Source organism: Gymnoscopelus microlampas (assembly GCF_963454915.1).
Source record: "Gymnoscopelus microlampas genome assembly, chromosome: 20".
Lineage (NCBI taxonomy): Eukaryota > Metazoa > Chordata > Actinopteri > Myctophiformes > Myctophidae > Gymnoscopelus > Gymnoscopelus microlampas.
The window spans coordinates 33863382-33885281 of NC_139957.1; the positions used below are offsets into that span (position 1 = coordinate 33863382).

General features: G+C 39.4%; 1 protein-coding gene and 1 long non-coding RNA gene across 2 annotated transcripts in view; one reads left to right on the forward strand and one right to left on the reverse strand.

Annotated features, from left to right (window-relative positions):
* Positions 1 to 7798, forward strand: part of LOC311036625 (ryanodine receptor 3) — a gene marked incomplete at its 5' end in the record, with an annotated part of 257158 nt that extends 249360 nt beyond the window's left edge. The window contains 6 exons of the mRNA XM_084045450.1: positions 1505 to 1639; positions 2227 to 2383; positions 2987 to 3051; positions 3572 to 3672; positions 7032 to 7083; positions 7599 to 7798. Of these exons, the coding sequence (XP_083901576.1) occupies positions 1505 to 1639; positions 2227 to 2383; positions 2987 to 3051; positions 3572 to 3672; positions 7032 to 7083; positions 7599 to 7694 (606 nt within the window). The 3' untranslated portion in view covers positions 7695 to 7798. The remainder of the gene's footprint in view (positions 1 to 1504; positions 1640 to 2226; positions 2384 to 2986; positions 3052 to 3571; positions 3673 to 7031; positions 7084 to 7598) is intronic.
* An 11926-nt stretch (positions 7799 to 19724) lies between these two features.
* LOC311035828 lies at positions 19725 to 20496 on the reverse strand. Its single transcript, XR_014599790.1, has 3 exons — positions 20405 to 20496; positions 20106 to 20158; positions 19725 to 19861 (listed from the first exon to the last, which is right to left on the reverse strand). It is a non-coding gene; the product is annotated as an uncharacterized lncRNA (long non-coding RNA).
* Between the last annotated feature and the right edge of the window lie 1404 nt (positions 20497 to 21900).

Here is a 21900-nt window from a genome sequence, read left to right on the forward strand (position 1 = left end):
GCCATACACTGTGCATTTTACAGCAGTAGGTTCTAAAACTAATTTCAAGGACCCCCATGTACAGTACAGGGTGAAGCAAATGGATTTGGTTCTATTTGTACTCTCCATTTACCCAATGAAGGAACGCTGACCCTACTTTGAGAACCACTGTTAGAGGCAGTCCTCCTAATAATCCATGCCCATATTGGAGCAAAATGTTGCGCTCCCCCTACTCAGTGGTGGAAGAAGTACTCAGATATTTTACTTTAAGTAAAAGTAGCAACACCACATTATAAAAGTACTCTGTCACAACCAAAAGGCCTGTGCTCAAAATGTTACTTGAGTAGAAGTATACAAATATTGGCATCAAAATATACTCAAAGTACCAAAAGTAAAAGTACTCAAATGTTTGAAAATAGCAGATCTACAAGCTCACAACGACGCGTTGTGAGCTTGTAGATCGGTTATTTTCAGGTATAAAATAGGACTGAAGTGGTTAATGTATGTTTTATAATATAATGATTTATATCTGCAAAGTAACTAGTAACTAAAGTAGTAATGGTAACCAAATAGTCATCAATGTTTAGTGATCCTAAAGTATCCTGTAAGCATGTGTTACGTACAGCTTCACCAACATGCTTAACTTTGTCACATACAGTATTAAAACATGAAATGTTATTTAGTCAACTGCTGCTGCGTGAACAATTTCAAAATGTCTGTTTGGATTTGTGTCACAGAGTCACAGACTTTGCTCTGATTGATTGTAGTGTCTAGGTCTTGTATTTCTATATGTTTGTTCCCCGGTCTAGGTTTTCTTGGTTCTATGTGTTTCTGTCTGCCCCATCTGTACCTCATTTGTAATCACCCCTCATGTGTACATCAGTCTTAGTTCCCCGGTCAGTCCTTTTGTAGAGTCATTGTTTGTGTCACATGCTTTAGTTTGTCTTGAGATGTTCATGTTCAACCGCCTTATCCATATTTTAAACTTGGGCTCTACAAAAATAGCAGATATACAAGCTCATAGCGCGGCACCGAGTGCCGCGCTATGAGCTTGTAGATCTTCTATTTTTTTTAAATCGTGAACATTTGTGCAAATCTTTGAATATATATATTTTTTAAAGAGAACATTTTTAACTCAAATCTTTGCTTCATGGGGGTCCCTGGAACTAAACATTTTTGAGATGGGGGTCCGCGGCCAAATACATATAATTTTGGGGGTCCTTGACATGAAAAAGTTCAAAAATAGCAATCAGCTTGTATATCTGCTATTGTTGAATAGCCAAAGAAATCTAAAAATGACACAGATTATTTCCCGGTCTAAATGGGTTAAAACACCCAATAATGGGTTTTGAACACTTGAGTTATGGTTCTCACCTCACCAGCATGTGACAGATTTGAATAACTTATGATGAGCATTTAGCATAATTTTATTAGCTCTCTACCAACATTGTATGTTCATTAATTGTGTGTGTGTGTGTGTGTGTGTGTGTGTGTGTGTGTGTGTGTGTGTGCGGGGTAACATTAGCTGGTGTTAACAGTGGGCCTGCTGGCGGTGGTGGTCTACCTCTACACCGTGGTGGCTTTCAACTTCTTCAGGAAGTTCTACAACAAGAGCGAGGATGATGATGAGCCAGACATGAAGTGTGACGACATGATGACGGTGAGTACTGTGTGTGACACATGATGTCCATCCTGTACTGGAAGGGTTCCAACATGTTTACAGGCTGTTTACTTTACTGGAGTAGTTCCAGTTTTCTATTCTTTTACTTCTACTCCACTACATCTGAGAGGCAAATATTTTACTTTTACTCCACTACAATTATTTGAAAACTTTAGTTACTTTTTTTAGATTTTGATTATTATTACATCAAAACATACATTATCCACTTCAGCCCTATATACATCATTTGAAAATAGCAGATCTACAAGCTCACAAGGTGTCGCGATGTGACGCCTTGTGAGCTTGTAGATCTGCTATTTTCAAAAGATTTTAATACATTTTATACATTTGAAACCTGTGAAATGGGACATTCTGCGTTTTCATACCAATATTTTTGCACTTTTTCTCAAGTAAATTTTGAATTCCGGACTTTTACTTGTAACAGGGTATTTCTCTATTGCATTATTGATACTATTACTTAAGTAAAAAAAAATAGTACTGTTTCCACCACATGTAAGTGGGTGAGAGAGAGAGCGGGAGGGAGGCAGGAATCTAACCCTCGTCCTGTGTGTCTCCTCTCTCCACAGTGCTACCTGTTCCACATGTACGTGGGTGTGAGAGCGGGCGGCGGCATCGGGGATGAGATCGAGGACCCGGCAGGCGACCCCTACGAGCTCTACCGCATCCTCTTTGACATCACCTTCTTCTTCTTCGTCATCGTCATCCTGCTGGCCATCATCCAGGGTAAAGCTCTGTGTGTGTCTGTGTGTGTGTGTGTGTGTGTGTGTGTGTGTGTGTGTGTGTGTGTGTGTGTGCGTCAGTGGCGTGCACAGACATTTTGAGGGGCAGGTGCTCAAGTAAATGATACTTTTTTTTGTTTACTTGGTCTGCTCTTTTTTCCCTCTACACCTATACCTCTTTGCCAAAAATAGCCGATCTACAAGCCCACAACGCCTCGCAGCGCGAGGAGTTGTGAGCTTGTAGATCTGCTATTTTTGGCTAAAGTTCTCCTCAGAAAAGGGATGCTAGGTTTCGAGTGGTTATGGTAAAAATAAAAATCATATCACATAAAGATTTGGCGGACCCCCTGTAGTAACTCTGAGGACCCCCTAGGGGTCCCGGACCCCCTGTTGAAGACCCCTGCTGTAAACTGAAAAAAAAAAAACTATTTTTTTCTTTTTTTCAAAAGGGCACTTCTGGTCAAGAGGGCAAAGGGCAGGTGCTCTAGCACCACCTAGAGTCTATCTGTGCACGTCCCTGGTGTGCGTGTGCGTGCGTGTGTGGTGGAAAGTAACTAAGTACATTTTCCATTTTTTTTTTACCAATTCCATTTCTGTGTGATCACAGGTTTGATCATCGATGCTTTTGGAGAACTGAGAGACCAACAGGAACAAGTCAAAGAGGACATGGAGGTGAGGACTTTGTATACGTTTAGTTTTTTACCAAGATTTATATAAGACCTGAGGCCAATTCTACAAATGTCTTCTAAATCCTAACAATTTTCTGAAAAACGTATGTTGCCATATCAGTGGTGCTCACACTCTTTCATGTCAAGGACCCCCAAAATGATATGTACTTGGCCGCCGACCCCCCATCTCAAAAAAATGTTTCTATAGGTACTCTAAGAAGCAAAGATTTGAGTTAAAAAATGTTCGCTTTAAAAACATATATACTGTATATATTCAAAGATTTGCACACATTTTTGCAATTTTGAAAGCTCATAGCGCGGCATTAAGTGACGTGCTATGAGCTTGTATATCTGCTATTTTTGAATAGCCAAAGTATAAAATAATGCTTTTTAGCTATAATGTAAAATGACAAGGATGCTATCCCGGTTTTAATGGGTTAAGAATATGGCCAAATATACAATACTTTCTGAGCCACTAAAACGACATGTTGTTTATGTTCATATTTCACTCTAATTTTCTTCAGACTAAATGTTTCATCTGTGGCATCGGCAATGACTACTTTGACACAACGCCTCACGGCTTCGAGACTCACACCTTGCAAGAGCACAACTTGGCGAACTACCTGTGAGTATCTAAGGTTCAAGATTTGTATTGTTCAGTGGTGTAAAGTAACTAAGTACATTTACTCAGGTACTGTACTTAAGTACGATTTTGAGGTACTTTTACTTTACTGGAGTCTTTCCAATTGTCTATACTTTTACTTCTACTCCACTACATCTCAGAGGCAAAAAAAAATTGCAGATCTACAAGCTCACAATGCGTCGCGATGTGACGCGTTGTGAGCTTGTAGATCTACTATTTTCAAACATTTAGAACTTTTACTTTTGGTACTTTAAGTACATTTTGATACCAATACTTTTGTACTTTTACTCAAGTCCATTTTTAATTCCGGACTGTTACTTGTAACAGAGTACTTCTACATTGCAGTATTGATACTTTTACTTAAGTAAAACATTTGATTACTTTTTCCACCACTGGTGGTGACAAAGTCAAATCTAGTATTATTAATGAACTATTGGATGTGTCCAAAGAAATAGGATACAGATTTTTTCAACACTTAAATGTACAGTTTTAGGAAGAAAAAAAGGGAATACAGTATAAGGCCCCATGATCATTATCTAGGAGGAAATAGGCCTGGAAGGGCACTGGAAAAAAATAAAACAAGTTATCCGCCGGAGATCAGACGCCTTTAACAATAGAAGGATAGAACATGCAAAGTGAGCCGACTTTAACTTCAGTCTTCAACACTTTATTGGGTGCCGTCATATCTCTGGTACAAGCACTACCGTAGCATCAATCATTGAGGTGATTTCTTTGCAGCATCTTTATTGCGTTTCCTCCGTAATTTAACCATCTGATTGATGGCTTCAACATTACAACGGTATCGGTGCCAAAGTTACTAATGGCTCCAGTTATCCAGAAAAAAAGGTAGCTTTACAATCTCTCCCTCTTTCTGTCTTGTACAGACTCTCTTTCTACTCCAGCAGGCAATAGAAAGTCTCAGTCCATTTGCTCTGTAATTCAGCTGGCCAGTGAATGGGGGACTGGCCTCATTAGCTCCCCGCATTACTATTTAATGTGATGAGCTTCATTGGAAAATAGGCTCGCAATGGCGTGCTCTCATGCAGTATTCATGGAGATTTGGCATGCTGCGATGCCCCACAGTGATACTGTGGTTGTGTCCTCCTGGTGGTGCTGATAGGTCTGAGAAACAACAGGTTTCATTAATGTCTTAATGAAAAAGTATGGTGTTGCTCTTTTAAAGACCGTGTGTTGGAAACAGGGACTCGCGACCGCACAGAGGGGTTGGGCTTTCTACATTTTAACCAGTGGTGTAAAACGTACTCAATGTATTTACTTCAGTAAAAGTATCAATTCTCTGTTACAAGTAAAAAGTCAGATAATCCAAATCTACGTGAGTACATGTACAAAAGTATTGGTATCAAAACATACTTTAAGTGCAATAAGTAAGTACTCGTTATGCAAAATGTGCAATTTCACAAGTTTTCAAAATGTGTAAAAAAAACGTTTGAAAATACCAGATCTACAAGCTCACATTGTGTCGCATTGTGACACATTGTGAGCTTAGTTTAAATAGGGATGAAGTGGTTAGTGTGTTATGAAATAATAATCAAAACCTACAAAGTAACTAAAGTTTTCAAATAATTGTAGTGGAGTAAAAGTATAATATTTGTCTCTGAGATGTAGTGGAGTAAAAGTATAGAAAATCGTAAATAAAAGTTCCTCAATATTTGTACTTAAGTACAGTACTTGAGTACATGTACTTAGTTACTTTACACCACTGATTTTAACCACTTCTTAAACCCTCTAGTCTAGACCTAGTAAACTGGACATGCGTTGGCTCTGTACTTGGACTTTTTTCCCGTCTACACCAAAAGTATATTAAAATAAATATTTTTGGCTGATGTTCCCCCAGAATATGGATGCTGGGGTTCAAGTGCATCTGTGTACCAAAGGACGACCGTTTTAGTTTTTTTAAATGGTAACATTGTCCATTTTAACCTGATTCCTGACATTCTATTGTGAGACACTTGACACAATACGTTTTGTGTGTCGAGAGCTCGCTCGTTCAGCACTGGAAAATTGCTGCCAGCGCAAAAAAAACCAAACGTAAATCTATGCTAAATCCATCCTCCTCACAGTAGAACGATCAAACAAAGTCAGGGGCACGCTGGAGCACATGGTGTACCACATGAGTAAGGATGTAGACCTTCCCGCAGCTGGCCTGGGTTTGAATCTGACCTGAGGCTCTTTGTCGCATGTCATCCCCCCCCTCTCTCTCTCTCTCGCCTTTCTTGTCTCTCTCCCCACTGTCACTATGCAAAAAATATATCATCAGAAAATGTTAGATGAGGATCTACTGCATTGGTTCTCAAACCTTTGGGCTCGCAACTCCTAAAAGATATTGGCCAAGTCTCACGACTCACAGATCAAGAGCAAACATACACGGCACTGAACGCACATGCATGCACGCACATACCGATCTGCTACAGTACCCTTAACCCATTAAGACCTGAGGCAATTCTTAAAAATGTTTTCTAAAAACAGTTTTTGGAAAAAAGGAAAAAAAAAACAAGATTTTTCAAAAATAGCAGATCTACAAGCTCATAGCGCGGCACTCGGTGCCACGCTATGAGCTTGTATATCTGCTATTTTTGAATAGTCAAAGAAATCTAAAGTGACACGGATGCGTTCCAGGTCTTAATTAATAAAAGCTATTAGTTATGTGTTACGTCTTTTAAGTACATTTTCTTATTCTCTCCGCCAGGAGAGTTTGTTTTCACTTTCTGAAACTGGGACTAACATTGGTCAAGCCTCACGTGACAATACGGTGAAATAGTGTGATCCGATTGGCTAGTGACGTATAGCGGCCTATAAAATACATGTGTCACTTTGAAAGTGTCTGTGCCACTTTCAAAGTGAGGTAAGACAGTTCCAACAATCCTGCATGCAAAGCAGATACTTTAATTAAGCTAAAGCCTCTCTAGATGGGAAGGCCTCGATCCTACAAATGCTTAGTTAACAGCTAAGCGCCCAAGCCAGCGAGCATGATTTCGAGTTGACATGGCTGAGAAATGGACAGATAGGACACTTACACAGACAGGAGGGATAGGACACTTATACAGACAAGACGGATAGGACACTTATACAGACAGGACGGATAGGACACTTATACAGACAGGACGGATCGGACACTTTTTCTAGTTACATTTTCAATTAAATTAAACATGTGGTGTGTTCCCTCTGTCTCATTGGTCAGTCTTTCTCATCATACTGTATGTTCCCTCTGTCTCATTGGTCAGTCTTTCTCATCATACTGTATGTTCCCTCTGTCTCATTGGTCAGTCTTTCTCATCATGCAGTATGTGTCCTCTGTCTCATTGGTCTGTCTTTCTCAACAGGTTTTTCTTGATGTACCTCATCAACAAGGACGAGACGGAGCACACTGGCCAGGTATGTTGATAAACAGCATTCAAACAACCTGTGGGTCACTGAATGCCGTATATGACACTGTGTGTGTGTGTGTGTGTCAGGCACGTGCACAGTGCACACACAGGCATCAAAGGGGGCTAGAGCCCCTTCCCTTTTACCCGTCTGTTAAAAAGTACCCTCTCCGGACCATGCATGCAGCTTTTACTTTGGTAAAAGAAACGCAAATGCGCCCTCTCCATGCCGTACCCGAAGGCAGCATTCAAGAGAATTGTCTTTTTCGAACCCTCCTGCACTTGAATGCAGCATTTTATTTTGAAATGCCTTCTCTGTGTAGAAATCCATGCCGTACGCCGCATCTCAGTAAATTATACTTAAATGAGCGACCGAAAATAGACGATCTACAAGCTGACGTGTCGCAGGCTCGCGACGCGAGCTTGTAGATCGGCTATTTTCTTAGAACTAAATGCATCAAAGCATGCCCTTGAATCGAAAATGTTGCCCCTCTAACATTTTCTTCACGTCCCTGGTCCCTGTAGGAATCCTATGTGTGGAAGATGTACCAGGAACGGATGTGGGACTTCTTCCCAGCTGGGGACTGCTTCCGCAAGCAGTATGAGGATCAGCTCGGATAGAGCGGACACTCCCTTTTATCCACTCTGGAAGGTGGCAGCAGGGATTTGTAGTCCCACCACCATTCAGCTTGCTGGACGACAACACCACACATCCCACAGTGAAAGCCTCCTCTATGCTGTGGAAGGCCCAGGGAACGACAAGACAAGACGAGACAAAACAAAACAACACAACAGAGAGAACCATCTCCCACCTCAGCTCTGGTACAGTGCCAAACTATGACAAAATGACTTCTATCTTGCCCAGGCATTTTGGTTTTCAGTTTTGAGACTTTATCCTCGTTCTTTTTTTTTCTTCTTTTTTTGACAACGTGTTGCCTTTTACTCCACATAACCCTAAACCATTGCACAATTTTTTTGTCTTTTTGAGAAACACTGGGTTGTGTGGGGTTATGGGACAATGTGTGAGTCATATTATGCACAAGAACCTAAACGTCGGTTATTTCAAGAATGTTCAACTCGAGACTTAATGCCAAAAGAACAGTGGAATAGATTTATATAGAGTAATAAAAGATTTTAGGGGGAAATAAAAAATAGAAAAAGATTTTTCATGTTGTGAACTTGCGTATTGAAATGAAGTATTGACACAAAGTGGAGGGAAAAAAAAGGTTTATTATATCAGATAAAAATGCCTAAAATGATTGAAGTGCCTTACAGTACTGTATCTACATTACAACAAAGCTATGCAAAATGTTTGTTTTGGGGTTTTTTCATGGTATGTAAGTACAGAAGCTTTCCTGGAACAGCAACAAGTGGCTGCTCAGATGTGGTTTGTGGCTGATGTTTTTCATTTGAACAGCATTGTTTTATTAATTTATTTATTGCTGACTAAAGCATCCTGAAGCCCGATTCATACATCGGATCAGCCGGGCATCGTGTGCTGAAAATAGCAGACCTAAAAGCTCACACCGCATCGCAGATGCAATGTGTTGTGAGCTTGTAGGTATGCTATACGTTCACCGTCAGATTATAAATTTGGCATAACTGCAAAACGTCATGATACAAACAGCATAAATTACACACTTGTCAAAAGAAAATATCACTCGTCAGAATTCACTGAAACACCTTGAAACAAAAACTGAATTGCTATTGTATGGCCATTTGTATGTAGTAGCTTTGCTGAACTGTGCATTTCTTTTGATGGAAAAATAAACAAATCAATGCAATAAGTTCTCAATGCAAGTTCTTCGCTTTTTGTCTCTGTGTGTGTGGGCCTGACATCACTGTCTTAGGGATGTCAGGGCTGTGACAGGGCCAACCATTGTTCTAAAATGTCACCATTGTGTCACTGCCGAAAAGAAAGTTAGTATGTATCACAATGTAGAGCTTTTGAATAGCCCAAAGTGTAAAATTAAGCTTTTTAGCTCAAATCTAAAAATGACACAGTTCCAAGTCTCAATGGGTTGGTTGACATTTGGAGCTTTGCAGGTTTTTTTTCACTTGGTAAGAGCTCAGTGTACAGAAGTATAGCTATTATAATTAGCTATTATTCCTGCATGGCGGAGCTAGATTCTAGCCTCTTCATCGAGTGCTTCTGCTGTTGCTCGGCCCGATTTGGCTTTTGCCATGTCCGGCGGTTTGTCGTTTGTGTTTAAAGTTGTTCGACACACTTGGTGGGGTCATCGCCATGCTGGCTTGTGGTGGACATTTTTGTTAAAATTCTATCTTTGCCATGGACATAACAATTATTGGAATATTATTACCAGAAAAACACAAACCTTTACAACTCAGAGTGCACAAATGGAACCAAATGTGGTTCCATTTGTGCACTCTCTGAGTTATGGGGTTCCTTGAGTTAGAGAACAACTGTCAGTGGTGGAAAGTAACTAAGTACATTTACTTAAGAGTACAATTTTGATGTATTTGTACTTTACTTGAGTATTTCCAATTTCCAATACTTTTACTTCTACTCCACTACATCTCAGAGGCAAATATTATACTTTTACTCCACTACTTTAGTTACTAGTTACTTTTCAGATATAAATTATATACATTATAAAACATACATTAACCACTTTAGCCTTATTTTAGACAAAGGCTATTTGAAAATAGCCGATCTACAAGCTCACAACGCGTCGCATCGCGACGTGTTGTGAGCTTGTAGATCTGCTATTTTCAAATATTTAGTACTTTTACTTTTGATACTTTAAGTATAGGATGCCAATATTTTTGTACTTTTACTCAAGTACATTTTTAATTGTGGACTTTTACTTGTAACAGAGTATTTTAATATTGCAGTATTGGTACTTTTAGTACTTTTTCCACCACTGACAACTGTACCCCTTATGTGTCTTAGTAAATCAGTGATATACAGTATCTGAGACATGACACATTCAGTAATTGAGTCTTAAGATCAAAATGACGTAAAAAATTAAAAGATTGCCACAGACTCAGACACATTGATGACCCTCAGCCTGTATAGGGCATGGCAGTGGCGGCCATTTTCTGATTCCACTCTAAAATAGTCAATGCATTTTTCCCATTAACATTTCTAAAAATATTTATATCAATTATTTTAAGCCTTTTTTTTGTTGTCATTTCTTAGTTGTCCATCGTCTTGTTTGTTTGTTTTTACCAGAGCCCTCCCGGTTAGCCTTCGGGCTGGGGGCCATGTGTGCCATGTTGTTTTTTTACTCAGCAAGTCATTTGAGATCCCTCTAACCCAGCGAGTGTATAGGTGACCACACAGGACTCCCAGTGCACTAAGCAGAGTGCACTTTGTGTTTACCCTCGTGTGCTCCACGCTGAACGAGCATGAGATGTCTTGACCCGGCGAGAGGTACAGTAAGTAATACAACACATACAGCCCTGTCTACATCCCGTCTGAAGGGGTCTAATTCGGTTCTATTTGACCAAAACTTTGTAGTGGAGTAATTTTTTTTTCACCATTGTGTCACTACCGAAACGAAAGTTAAATTCGAAAAAATCACTAAGTGTGGAGGCCAAAATTGTCCCCCCAAAAACCTGTTAGGAGCACGTTTCAGGCAATTTAAAGCTGATTGGTAGTGACTTTTTTGTGAATTTTTTTTTCCCGTTTCGGTAGTGACGCTACCGAAACGAAAAAAAAATTGTTCCCCCAAGTTAGGAGCACGTTTCAGGCAATTTAAAGCTGATTGGTAGTGACTTTTTTGTGAATTTTTTTTCCGTTTCGGTAGTGACGAAAAGTGACGAGTGACGAAAACAGAAAAAAAATTGTTCCCCCAAAAACCTGTTAGGAGCACGTTTCAGGCAATTTAAAGCTGATTGGTACAGATTTTTTTGTGAATTTTTTTTTCCGTTTCGGTTGTGACGAAAAGCTTCTGTAGTGACGAAAAGTGACGAGTGACGAAAACACTCGTCACTGCAGCCTCCTTGGGTATGATTCTACTGTGGGATGTGTCCATAATTCAATGTCGTACTACATCCCGCATGTGTGCAATTTTGAATGGGTGGTACGCAGTGCAAGATCTTGAATAATTTATGACGAGCACTTCCAAATTCGAATCATTAGAAAAATAATCACTGCATAGAATTAGTCAGAAAGTTGCTTATGACATGGTGGATTTTTTATAGCCTTGGCAGAGACAAAAAGGATAACTCATGTAATCGATGTTTCATGGATGGGATGTCAATGGTATTACAACTTGCTTGCACCTAATGTTGGCCTGATGACAGTATGCACAGAATTATTACATTTACTAGAGTTCTCGATGTTTCATGGATGGGATGTCAATGGTATTACAACTTGCTTGCACCTAATGTTGGCCTGATGACAGTATGCACAGAATTATTACATTTACTAGAGTTCTGTATTTTAACATTTGTATTTTGACTTTCACTCCCCAACATTTCGAAGACTTTTGACACTACGTTTCTAGGAACAATACTACATTATTTAGGCTAAATATAGTAAAAACTGCTGCTGTGAGCTTGTAGATGTGCTATTATTTATTATTTATATTTTATGTATTAGAACTGTGAGCTACTTTCACTTGTTGTTGAGTAATGTTTAACCAGGGGTGTCTATACTTTGACTCAAGTACTGAGTTTGAATATGTTGTAGAGTTGGAATGAAGTTTGTAGCTAAACGTATGAAGGAGTTAGATGTAAAAAAAACTGGCAGAATAAGTAGTGACAATAACATCAGTGTGCTTGTTAAGTATATACTGTTATGTACATATGTGAAATGTGTCCTCTGCACTTTAACAACTAGCAGTCTCAAATCATTCTAAGGCACACACATTGTTGACCTGAAATTGTACCCAGGACCTCTGGTTCACCAGGCAGATCCACTAGCCACGGCACTGTGATTAAAATAATGTTTGAATATGAAAGGAAAGTCAAGCTTTACAAAATACAAGTTGTGTAAAAAAATGAAAAAAGTTTAAATAATTATTATTTGTTTAAGTAAGACTTGAATAAGTTGTGTCTGCGGTTTGTCTCCATACATGTAACCAGACATAAAACTGCTGTCCTGTGCAGTTGGACCATTTCACTCCTAATAATAATACCTAATTGATCCTTTGGGGGAAATTCAGCTTTACACAGTTGATGTCTGCCCTCAGAGGAGCAGTTCGAAATGTCTTGCTCAGGGACATCCTGACTTGATGCCATAGTTGAGCCTTGAACCTGGTACCTTTGGCTCACTAGTCAGTCATTCTATCCATTCACCTACAGTGGTCTCCTTGGAATCTGTGGTTCTAAAACATTTTGTTGTCCAAATTGACCCCAATGTGAAAAAATCTAGTACCAGGGCCCTCCATGAAAGAGATGTACATTTAAAACATAAATGATAACCATAAAAAGAATATATCTATATAGTTATTTAAATTTCACACAATATCAGGATTAAGAATCGAACTCATAACCTTCTGTTTCTCAGTCAGGCTCTTACACCTGTGGGCCACCACTGGATCTGTGGTGGCCCACTGTGGTTTGAAGAGCAAGTAGATAATGACAGAAAAGGCTTGTTGACTATGGTTCACGTCATTTATTTTCTGATATTGCACTAACATGTTTGTGCTGTCTTTTTCAGGTCATTTATGCCAGGGATGTGTGGTTGGAGGATGCAAAGGAGACAGAGGGTACAATTCCTAATAATTGGATCGACAGGGGTAAGGGAACCATTAGATGGCCAAATGCCAAACAAACAAAACTTACAAGCGTTTTCTCACCGTCAGCTGATGCTTCATATCCATAAGAGTAAAACCGCTGGGGTCATTTGTTTATGTTTGGAACACAGTTCTTATTTGACGCGATATTAAACACGTCTATGGGAATTCAGAACAGGGGGGAAAAGGTTTTAAAGGTTTACGGTTCTAGAGGTTTTAAATCTTCTAAAGCTCTAAGGTATTCTCTAAAATTCAAATGGTAGCCGATATGTCCTAGGTAGGCCGAACGTTGTAGAGTTGGAACGGAGTTTGTAGCTAAAAGTATGAAGGACTAGTTAGGGGTCAAAAAACGGGCCGAATACATAGTGACAATAACGTCAGTGTGCTCGCTAAGTATATACTGTTAGGCACATACAGGGCCGCATTAAGACCCCTCAGGGCCGTGGAACAGCACAAAACCAGGCACAAAGGCCCCCCCAGCGGCGTAATTTCATGCACGCACATGCATGCGCCCAACCTGTGCGCGTGCACGAAATTTTTCGGGTCTAATTCGGTTCTATTTGACCAAAACTTTGTAGTGGAGTAATTTATTTTTTTCTTCACCATTGTGTCACTACCAAAACGAAAGTTAAATCCGAAAAAAATCACTAAGTGTGGAGGCATAAATTGTCCCCCCAAAAACCTGTTAGGAGTACGTTTCAGGCAATTTAGATTGATTGGTAGTACTTTGTAGTGGAGTAAAAATAAATGTCACCATCACTACCGAAACGAAAGTTAGTATGTATCACAATGTAGAGCTTTAACTTTTTAACTTACCTAAAAAAAAGGTATCTTTAAAGATTACTTCAATGTGAATGTATATGAAGACACTGTATCCAGATGAATAATTCTCAACTCTGTGCATAATGGGTTATTTGAAAGGTGTTAAATAATCATTTTTGGTTGGCTTTAAGTTGAAGCGCTATATTCTGGCTTTCTGATCTAATCAGTGCTATGGTCTTGTAGGGAATCGACGGACTGTGCCGACTGCAGTGGCCAAGCCTTGAACCTGTAACCTACGGCTCACCAGGTAGTCACACTAACCATTCAGCTACAGCTCTACTTAGATCTGTGGTTCTAAAACATTTTGTTGTCAAGGGCCCCCCAAATTAACATGTATTTGGCAGTGGACCTCAATGTGAAAAGATGTAGTGTCAGGGCCCCCCATGAAAAAGATTTATATTTAAAACTTTAAAAGTATATATATATTTATTTTCACACAATGTCAGGGTTAAGAATCAAACTCCTAACCTTTTGTTTCTCAGGCAGGCTCTTTATCCAGTGGGCCACTGTGCCATGCTAAAGATTGAAGGCCAATTAGATAGTGACAGAAAAGCCAAAGGCTTGTTTCCATTGGGGTTCATTAAACATTCAGAAGCAACAGCACAACAAACCATAGACAAAATAATATGCAATAATATGCTGTAAAGATCTTTTTTTTTTTTTTTGTATTGTTGTATGTTGTTCCAGAAGGAGGAATGAAGACCTCATCACAGCAAGGCAGCTGGTAGCACAGTGGGTTGAGTCACTGCCAACACTGTTAACATGTTCCAGAGATTGTGGGTTCAAACCCCGGTTCAAACCCCACTGTCTCTTTACCCCGAAACCTTCCTTTAAAGACTGAGTTCCAGAAGAACTACTCTAAAACCGCCCGGAAAGCAGTGAGGATTGGCCGGTACCAATGGTGCAGTGAGGATTGGCCGGTACCTATGGTGCAGCGGACTAGTCACAGGGCTAGTGGCATAGGGCACCTTGTACAATGTAGTTGGTTCAAGCCTCGTGTCAGGTACTGAAAAATAACCCATCGAGCAGTGGGCACCGGGAGGAGACGGGAGGGCTGTCTCCTCCCGGTGGTTTCCAGACAATAAAGCAGAGGGGTTATAGTAAAATTCCAAACGGAAAGCTACTGAAAAGAGAGAGAAACCCTAACTACTATCGCATAACTAATGTACTTTCTACTAATACTAATATACATACTACTACTATATAACTAACTAATATACATACTAATATACTAACTAATGTACTTACTACTACTATATAACTAATATACTTACTACTACTATATAACTAATATACAACTAACTAATATACTTACTACTACTATATAACTAATATACTTACTACTACTATATAACTAATATACAACTAACTAATATACTTACTACTACTATATAACTAATATACAACTAACTAATATACTTACTACTACTATATAACTAATATACTTACTACTACTATATAACTAATATACTTACTACTACTATATAACTAATATACAACTAACTAATATACTTACTACTACTATATAACTAATATACTTACTACTACTATATAACTAATATACAACTAACTAATATACTTACTACTACTATATAACTAACTACTACTACTATATAACTAACTAATATACTTACTACTACTATATAACTAACTATATAACTATATACTTATAACTAATATACTTACTACTACTATATAACTAACTACTACTATATAACTAACTACTACTATATAACTACTATATAACTAATATACTTACTACTACTATATAACTAATATACAACTAACTAATATACTTACTACTACTATATAACTAACTAATACTTACTACTACTATATAACTATACTACTATATAACTACTATATAACTAATATACTTACTACTACTATATAACTAATATACAACTAACTAATATACTTACTACTACTATATAACTAACTAATATACTTACTACTACTATATAACTAACTATATAACTATATACTTATAACTAATATACTTACTACTACTATATAACTAACTACTACTATATAACTAATATACTTATTACTACTACTAAACTTTCGTTTCGGTAAAAAGATATTTTTCGTATTCATGATCCAGAGGCCATGAGTTCAAATCCCACTGGTGTCTTTACTGTGATGCTTCCTTTGCAGACTAACTTCTAGAAAAACAAGTTAAAAGCACCAGGAAACCTGTAACTCTCAGCCAACAGCTTAGCTCAACTGGTAGAGCGTCTGTCCAATAACATGACTTGACTGTGTTCGATTCCCACTCGAGTCAAGTGTCCCCGGTAACTTGGGGCAACTGATAAATTGACGATATCCTTAGTGATGCTTCCCTTTGCAGACTAACTTCTAGAAAAACAAGTTAATTCTAAAAAAAAACAAAAACAAGTTATAACCACCAGGAACCCTGTAACTCTCATTCAACAGCATAGCTCAACTGGTAGAGCGTCTGTCCAATAACATGACTTGACTGGGATCGATTCCGGATAAATTGACAGATATCCGTTGAATAACTTTTAGGAGTGTGCTCGTTCAAATCCAGTTCAACTTGATGTTAGTGGGAATCGAACGGTCCTGGGTTGAACTGGATTTGAACCAAATCCAGTTCAACTTGATGTTAGTGGGAATCGAACGGTCCTGGGTTGAACTGGATTTGAACCAGCACACTCCTAAAAGTTATTCTACGGATATCTGTCAATTTATCCGTTGCCCCAAGTTACCGGGGACACTTGACTCGAGTGGGAATCGAACCCAGTCAAGTCAAGTTATTGGACAGACGCTCTACCAGTTGAGCTATGCTGTTGGCTGAGAGTTACAGGTTTCCTGGTGGTTATAACTTGTTTTTATTTATTTATAATTAACTTGTTTTTATAGAAGTTAGTCTGCAAAGGGAAGCATCACTAAGGATATTATAGAAGTTAGTCTGCAAAGGGAAGCATCACTAAGGATATTATAGTGTCTATATTATAGTGTCTCTCTAGCACCGCCCCTTCCTCCCCTTCCTCTCTGGCTCCGCCCCTCCCTCAATCTTTCAGCTGCCCGTTTATATTTGTTCTATAACCCCTCCGCTTTATTGTCTGGAAACCACGGGGGGAAGAAGCCCCCGCGCCCACTCCCTGCACCCTCTCTTGAGTGAGTAACCTATCTGACCGACACAGTGACCTAGCCACAATAGTACTTGTGACCCTGACTTAGTCCACAATAGTACTTGTGACCCTGACTTAGTCCACTGCGCCATCTGTAGCCCTGAAATTCAATGCTTTCTGTGTTGATTTTAATGGTTTCTGGGAGTGTGGGTTCAAGTCTCACTCACTCCTTACCCTGAACCTCTTCTGTAAAGGAAAGGTTCAGGGCAAAGAGTGCAAAGAGTGAGTGGGGCTTGAAACCACGGCCTCTGGATATGTAGGCAGTGTGTCTACACACTGAGCCATCAGCTGCCTTGCCATCAGCTGCCTTGCTATGAATGGTCTTCATTCCTTTTTGCAGTAGGCGAATGGTTAGAGTTGCAGGTCTTCATTCCTTTTTGCAGTAGGCGAATGGTTAGAGTTGCAGGTTCAAGACTTGATCACAGCGGTATGAGCAAGACATTTACAAATGATCCTTTGAGGGCATACATTAGCTGGGTAAAACTGGTAAAATTATCAGTATAGTCTGATTTTTTTTTACAACTTACATTTTGTACAATTGACTCTTAGTATAAGTCTGCCCTTTTTTTCCACAATTTATAATAGACTGCCTTAAGCATCAGACTAAAGAATGGATAGAGTCACTGCCTGATGAGCCGAAGGTTGCAGGTTCAAGACCCGACAAATGCAGTAGACCAGTCTATCACTCCCCTACACAATAAACACACACAGCAGTCACTAGGGCTGATTAAGCTTGATACAGAATAGTTAACTTCTCTTTTTTACAAATGGTTAACTTCTCTTTTTTACAAATGATCCTTTGAGGGCAGACATTAGCTGGGTAAAACTGGTAATATTATCAGTATAGTCTGACTTTTTTTTCCCCACAATTTATAATAGACTGCCTTAAGCATCAGACTAAAGAAGACCGCCGTAGGTGAATGGATAGAGTCACTGCCAGGTGAGCCGAAGGTTGCAGGTTCAAGACCCGACCAATGCAGTAGACCAGTCTATCACTCCCCTACACAACAAACACACACAAGAAGAGGGGGGGGAAGAAGAAGAGGGGTGGGGGGCAAGTGGGAAGGAGATCAAACAAGAGAAGGCCAAACAAGTTATCTACATATTTACAAAGAACCTGAGATAATAAAAACTAAGGTGCCTGAGCATAGCAGCTATGTATACTGTGCATGATATACTTATGGACGTTAAGGTGTTTAGAGAAAAAGAGCAAAATAAAGACAAAAAAGTCAGTGCGTTATACATGGGATTAAGGTGCAAAAGGTCAGTGCGTGTCCACCTAGGGTGGACTGACCCTGGTATAATCCGCAAGTAGCTCCATGAGGGAGAGCAACAAAAAAGTCATTTGTACCTGGTGTAGTCCACAGGTATGTCCGAGTCAAGTCCACGTCACTAGTCGAATGAAAATAAAATAATAATAAAACATAATAGCATAAAACATAATAGCACAGCCTACTTTGCAGGGACACCCTTTTTGCTTGGGCCGGTTCACAACAACTGAAAAATATTAAACAAGTGCTGTACTGAATAGCCAGTGAGCTACCAGGGTAAGGTCCAACCAGAGCTACTTCATTGAACAGAATACAAGTTCAAATTACACAATACTGTGACACTAAGATCCCCCACAATGGACAGTGAAAGTTCAAGTTAAATCAGTCCTGAGTGCCTGCTGTGTGTCCTCCGCCTCCCCTTCTCGCTGGAGCATGCTTGAGGTGGTCTGCGGCATGCTGCCTTATGAGGTCCTCTGTGGCTTCTGGGTCGAATTTCACGACTGCATCTGCATAGTAGAAAAAGACAATAAAAAATGTGCAACGGCAACATGCTGTCCTAGTCCCTATCTGACATAATACACAGCTCGATTGAACTCATGCCATCTGGTAGGAGGTTCAAGAGCCCAGGGGGAAGCACCAGCAGGTCATCCAACAGCTGCCCCAAACCATCAGAACCCTGAACCCATGCTCGCCATATATTGCCCCCAAAACCAACATCTTGAAAGATGGATAGCACTTTGAATAGTACTGTATCTATATTGCACTTTGAATGGATCAGCACTTTTTACCAATGTTGTCTGCTCTTTTTAATGTGCACCATGAGTTGTGGAGAATGGTATTTTTCTCCCCTGTGTATGCCTAGTGTGTATTGTGGAAGTGTGAATATGGAAGTGTGAATAAAAGTGATTGTGAGTCTCCATATTGACATGAAAAAATGTGTTGCCTGTACATCAAGAACTAGTTTAATACAAAGCCATCTCCCTTCTACACCTAACCACCACAGTTATTTAAAATGTTATGATAGCAACGGTAACGGTAGACACTTGGCATTGTATTTTTTTTATGTCAACAGGGAAGGACATGTTTTACCCAATTACATTTAGATTTGTCCTTGGTCAACATGAAATATGGGCTTACCTTGTATTGCGCTAAAAGTCGCAGTCTTCTCTTTTTCCCCCTTCCCCTTCATGTTCAACTGTGCCATCAGACTGTTACTGAAGAGCCTGAAGAAAAACAAATTACATTTAATAATGTAGTAGGATTAGGATTTATTGTAAAACATGGTATAAATCCTTTATAATACTAATTTTCACTTAATGTTCAACCATTATGTCATTGACATGACATAACAGAGGGTTCAGGTGTTAAGCTAAAAAAAAAAGGCAAATTAATGGAAACATGCAGTCAGGCCTTCATCTAGAAGAATTAACCAAATAAGTGTTCAGACATTGAAAACCACAGCGCACCCAAACATCACACAGGGATTAATTCATAGTGTATGTTGAAACATACCTGTCAAGAACTTTGTGGACACAGTCCTTCACGTCCTTCCCTCCATTACGGGAAAGTTGCAGCACCTGTTGGAATAAGTCCATGAAAACTTCCACTGACATATCCCAGAGGAACATAAAAAGTGTGCGAGTGCATCTTGTGCTGTTCATTACTTCCAGACTCTTGAAAAGCCTACCAGGTATTAAAAGCTTGGACATCACTGAGGAGTTGCTCCTCTCTCTGGAAGTCCCCCATGTTCTCCAGTCTCTCAACATGACTGGCCGCTGAAGAGGCAGGTTCTTTAATGAATATTGATATGGTCAGGACTTTCTTCTGGTATACTGAAAAATAAGTAAGTGTACATTAACACAGATAAATGTTATCTGACATTATAGACACCACCCTACAATGATACAAAACACTGCTATAATTGAAGAGCAGTTTTTGTGTCCCGATAGGAGAGGAGACCGAGAGAACAGTAAAGGAAGAAAGGAGAGAATGGGCAGAAGAGAGAAGGGTTGCAAATTAAGTCCCCCAGTTTTCTTGGCCAGTGTCCTGTCTTCATTGAAATAGCTCAGAACTTACCTTGTGTTGGCAATGGGAATGCCCATGTTGGCCTCTCAGTCACTGCATAGCACCTGTAAAAAGAACAAAAGTACATTTTAGAAATTACAAAGTGATATTTTTGCATTAAAACTTTCCAAGACAGATGACTATACATTAGATGAGAAATAATAAATATGTCATATTGTAACAATTAGGGGTGCACGGTACTACTTGCTGAATTGTAAAGGTTTTGATTACTTGGGGCCTTTGGACAGGTGCACGGTACTACTTGCTGAATTGTAAAGGTTTTGATTACTTGGGGCCTTTGGACAACTCACCATGCCTGACCGTGTCCCTGGATCTGTCATGTCTGGACCTGACCGTGTCCCTCGACCCATCACTGCGGTGGGACCTGTCATCATGTCTGGACCTGACAGAGTGCCTCCGAGAACCTTGTACTGACTGTACTTTAAATGTTGGTGCAATGGAGAAAGTGAATACTCACGGTGTGGACATTTCTCTGCTCCGAGGTGCTACACTTGCATGTCGTGAGCCTGGAAAAGACAAAGAATGTTCTTAGATACCAAATATTAATTTGTAAACAAAAGGTGACTGCTTAAGTGTGATGCATACTCACTGTGTGTAGACATTTCCCTGTGCCAAGACCCCTCAGCATGCTCCAACTCGACAGACATCCACCAGGCCATCCAGGGCTTGATTTTCAGAGTCTGAAACATAACAATCAGCTTGTAACTGATTTCATGTTGTGTGTACCCAATACATAATTATCATATTTCATAAATTGACATCAATACTCAACAAGCATTGAGTAACACATTGTTGTCCTGGCTGGACTGCAACTTCCTTGGTGCGATAGGAAAGGAGGGCACCTATACGGCTGCAATATAAAGTAAAAAATAAACATATCCACATCTAAAATAGAGAGCCTTATTAAAGCATTTGATTGTCATTTTTGACATTGGACTTATACATTGATTATAGAAGAAAGTTACCCATAATGCTCGCCTCCCCCGGATCATCATCAGATTCTGTTAAAGTACAAAACGTCATATAAAACATGAATGGTCTACAATGTGAGGCCCAGTTTCTGTTAACACGTTTCATATTTAGAAGTTACTTGAGAAACATATGAACTCTACATCAGTCATCATCTTGTCTTTTAACAGGTTTCCTCTTCCATCTTATCACCACATCCACATCCTCCTCTTCCTCCTCTGCTTGGCTGGTCAGGTTGTAGTTGTCACATTCACAAGCTTTAAATAGAAGTTATACAATTCAACTGTAAACATTGATTCAACTATTTGTACTTGAATTATTGAGTAAATGATCCAAAAACAAAACCTGCCTGAAGTCATCTTTATCTTGACTAACTGGGACGTCAGCCAGTCCTCCTGGGGGTCCTTTCTCATCTTGTAAGTTTTGTTTGTTTGGCATTTGGCCATCTAATGGTTCCCTTACCCCTGTCGATCCAATTATTAGGAATTGTACCCTCTGTCTCCTTTCCATCCTCCAACCACACATCCCTGGCATAAATGACCTGAAAAAGACAGCACAAACATGTTAGTGCAATATCAGAAAATAAATGACAGCACAAACATGTTAGTGCAATATCAGAAAATAAATGACGTGAACCATAGTCAACAAGCCTTTTCTGTCATTATCTACTTGCTCTTCAAACCACAGTGGGCCACCACAGATCCAGTGGTGGCCCACAGGTGTAAGAGCCTGACTGAGAAACAGAAGGTTATGAGTTCGATTCTTAATCCTGATATTGTGTGAAATTTAAATAACTATATAGATATATTCTTTTTAT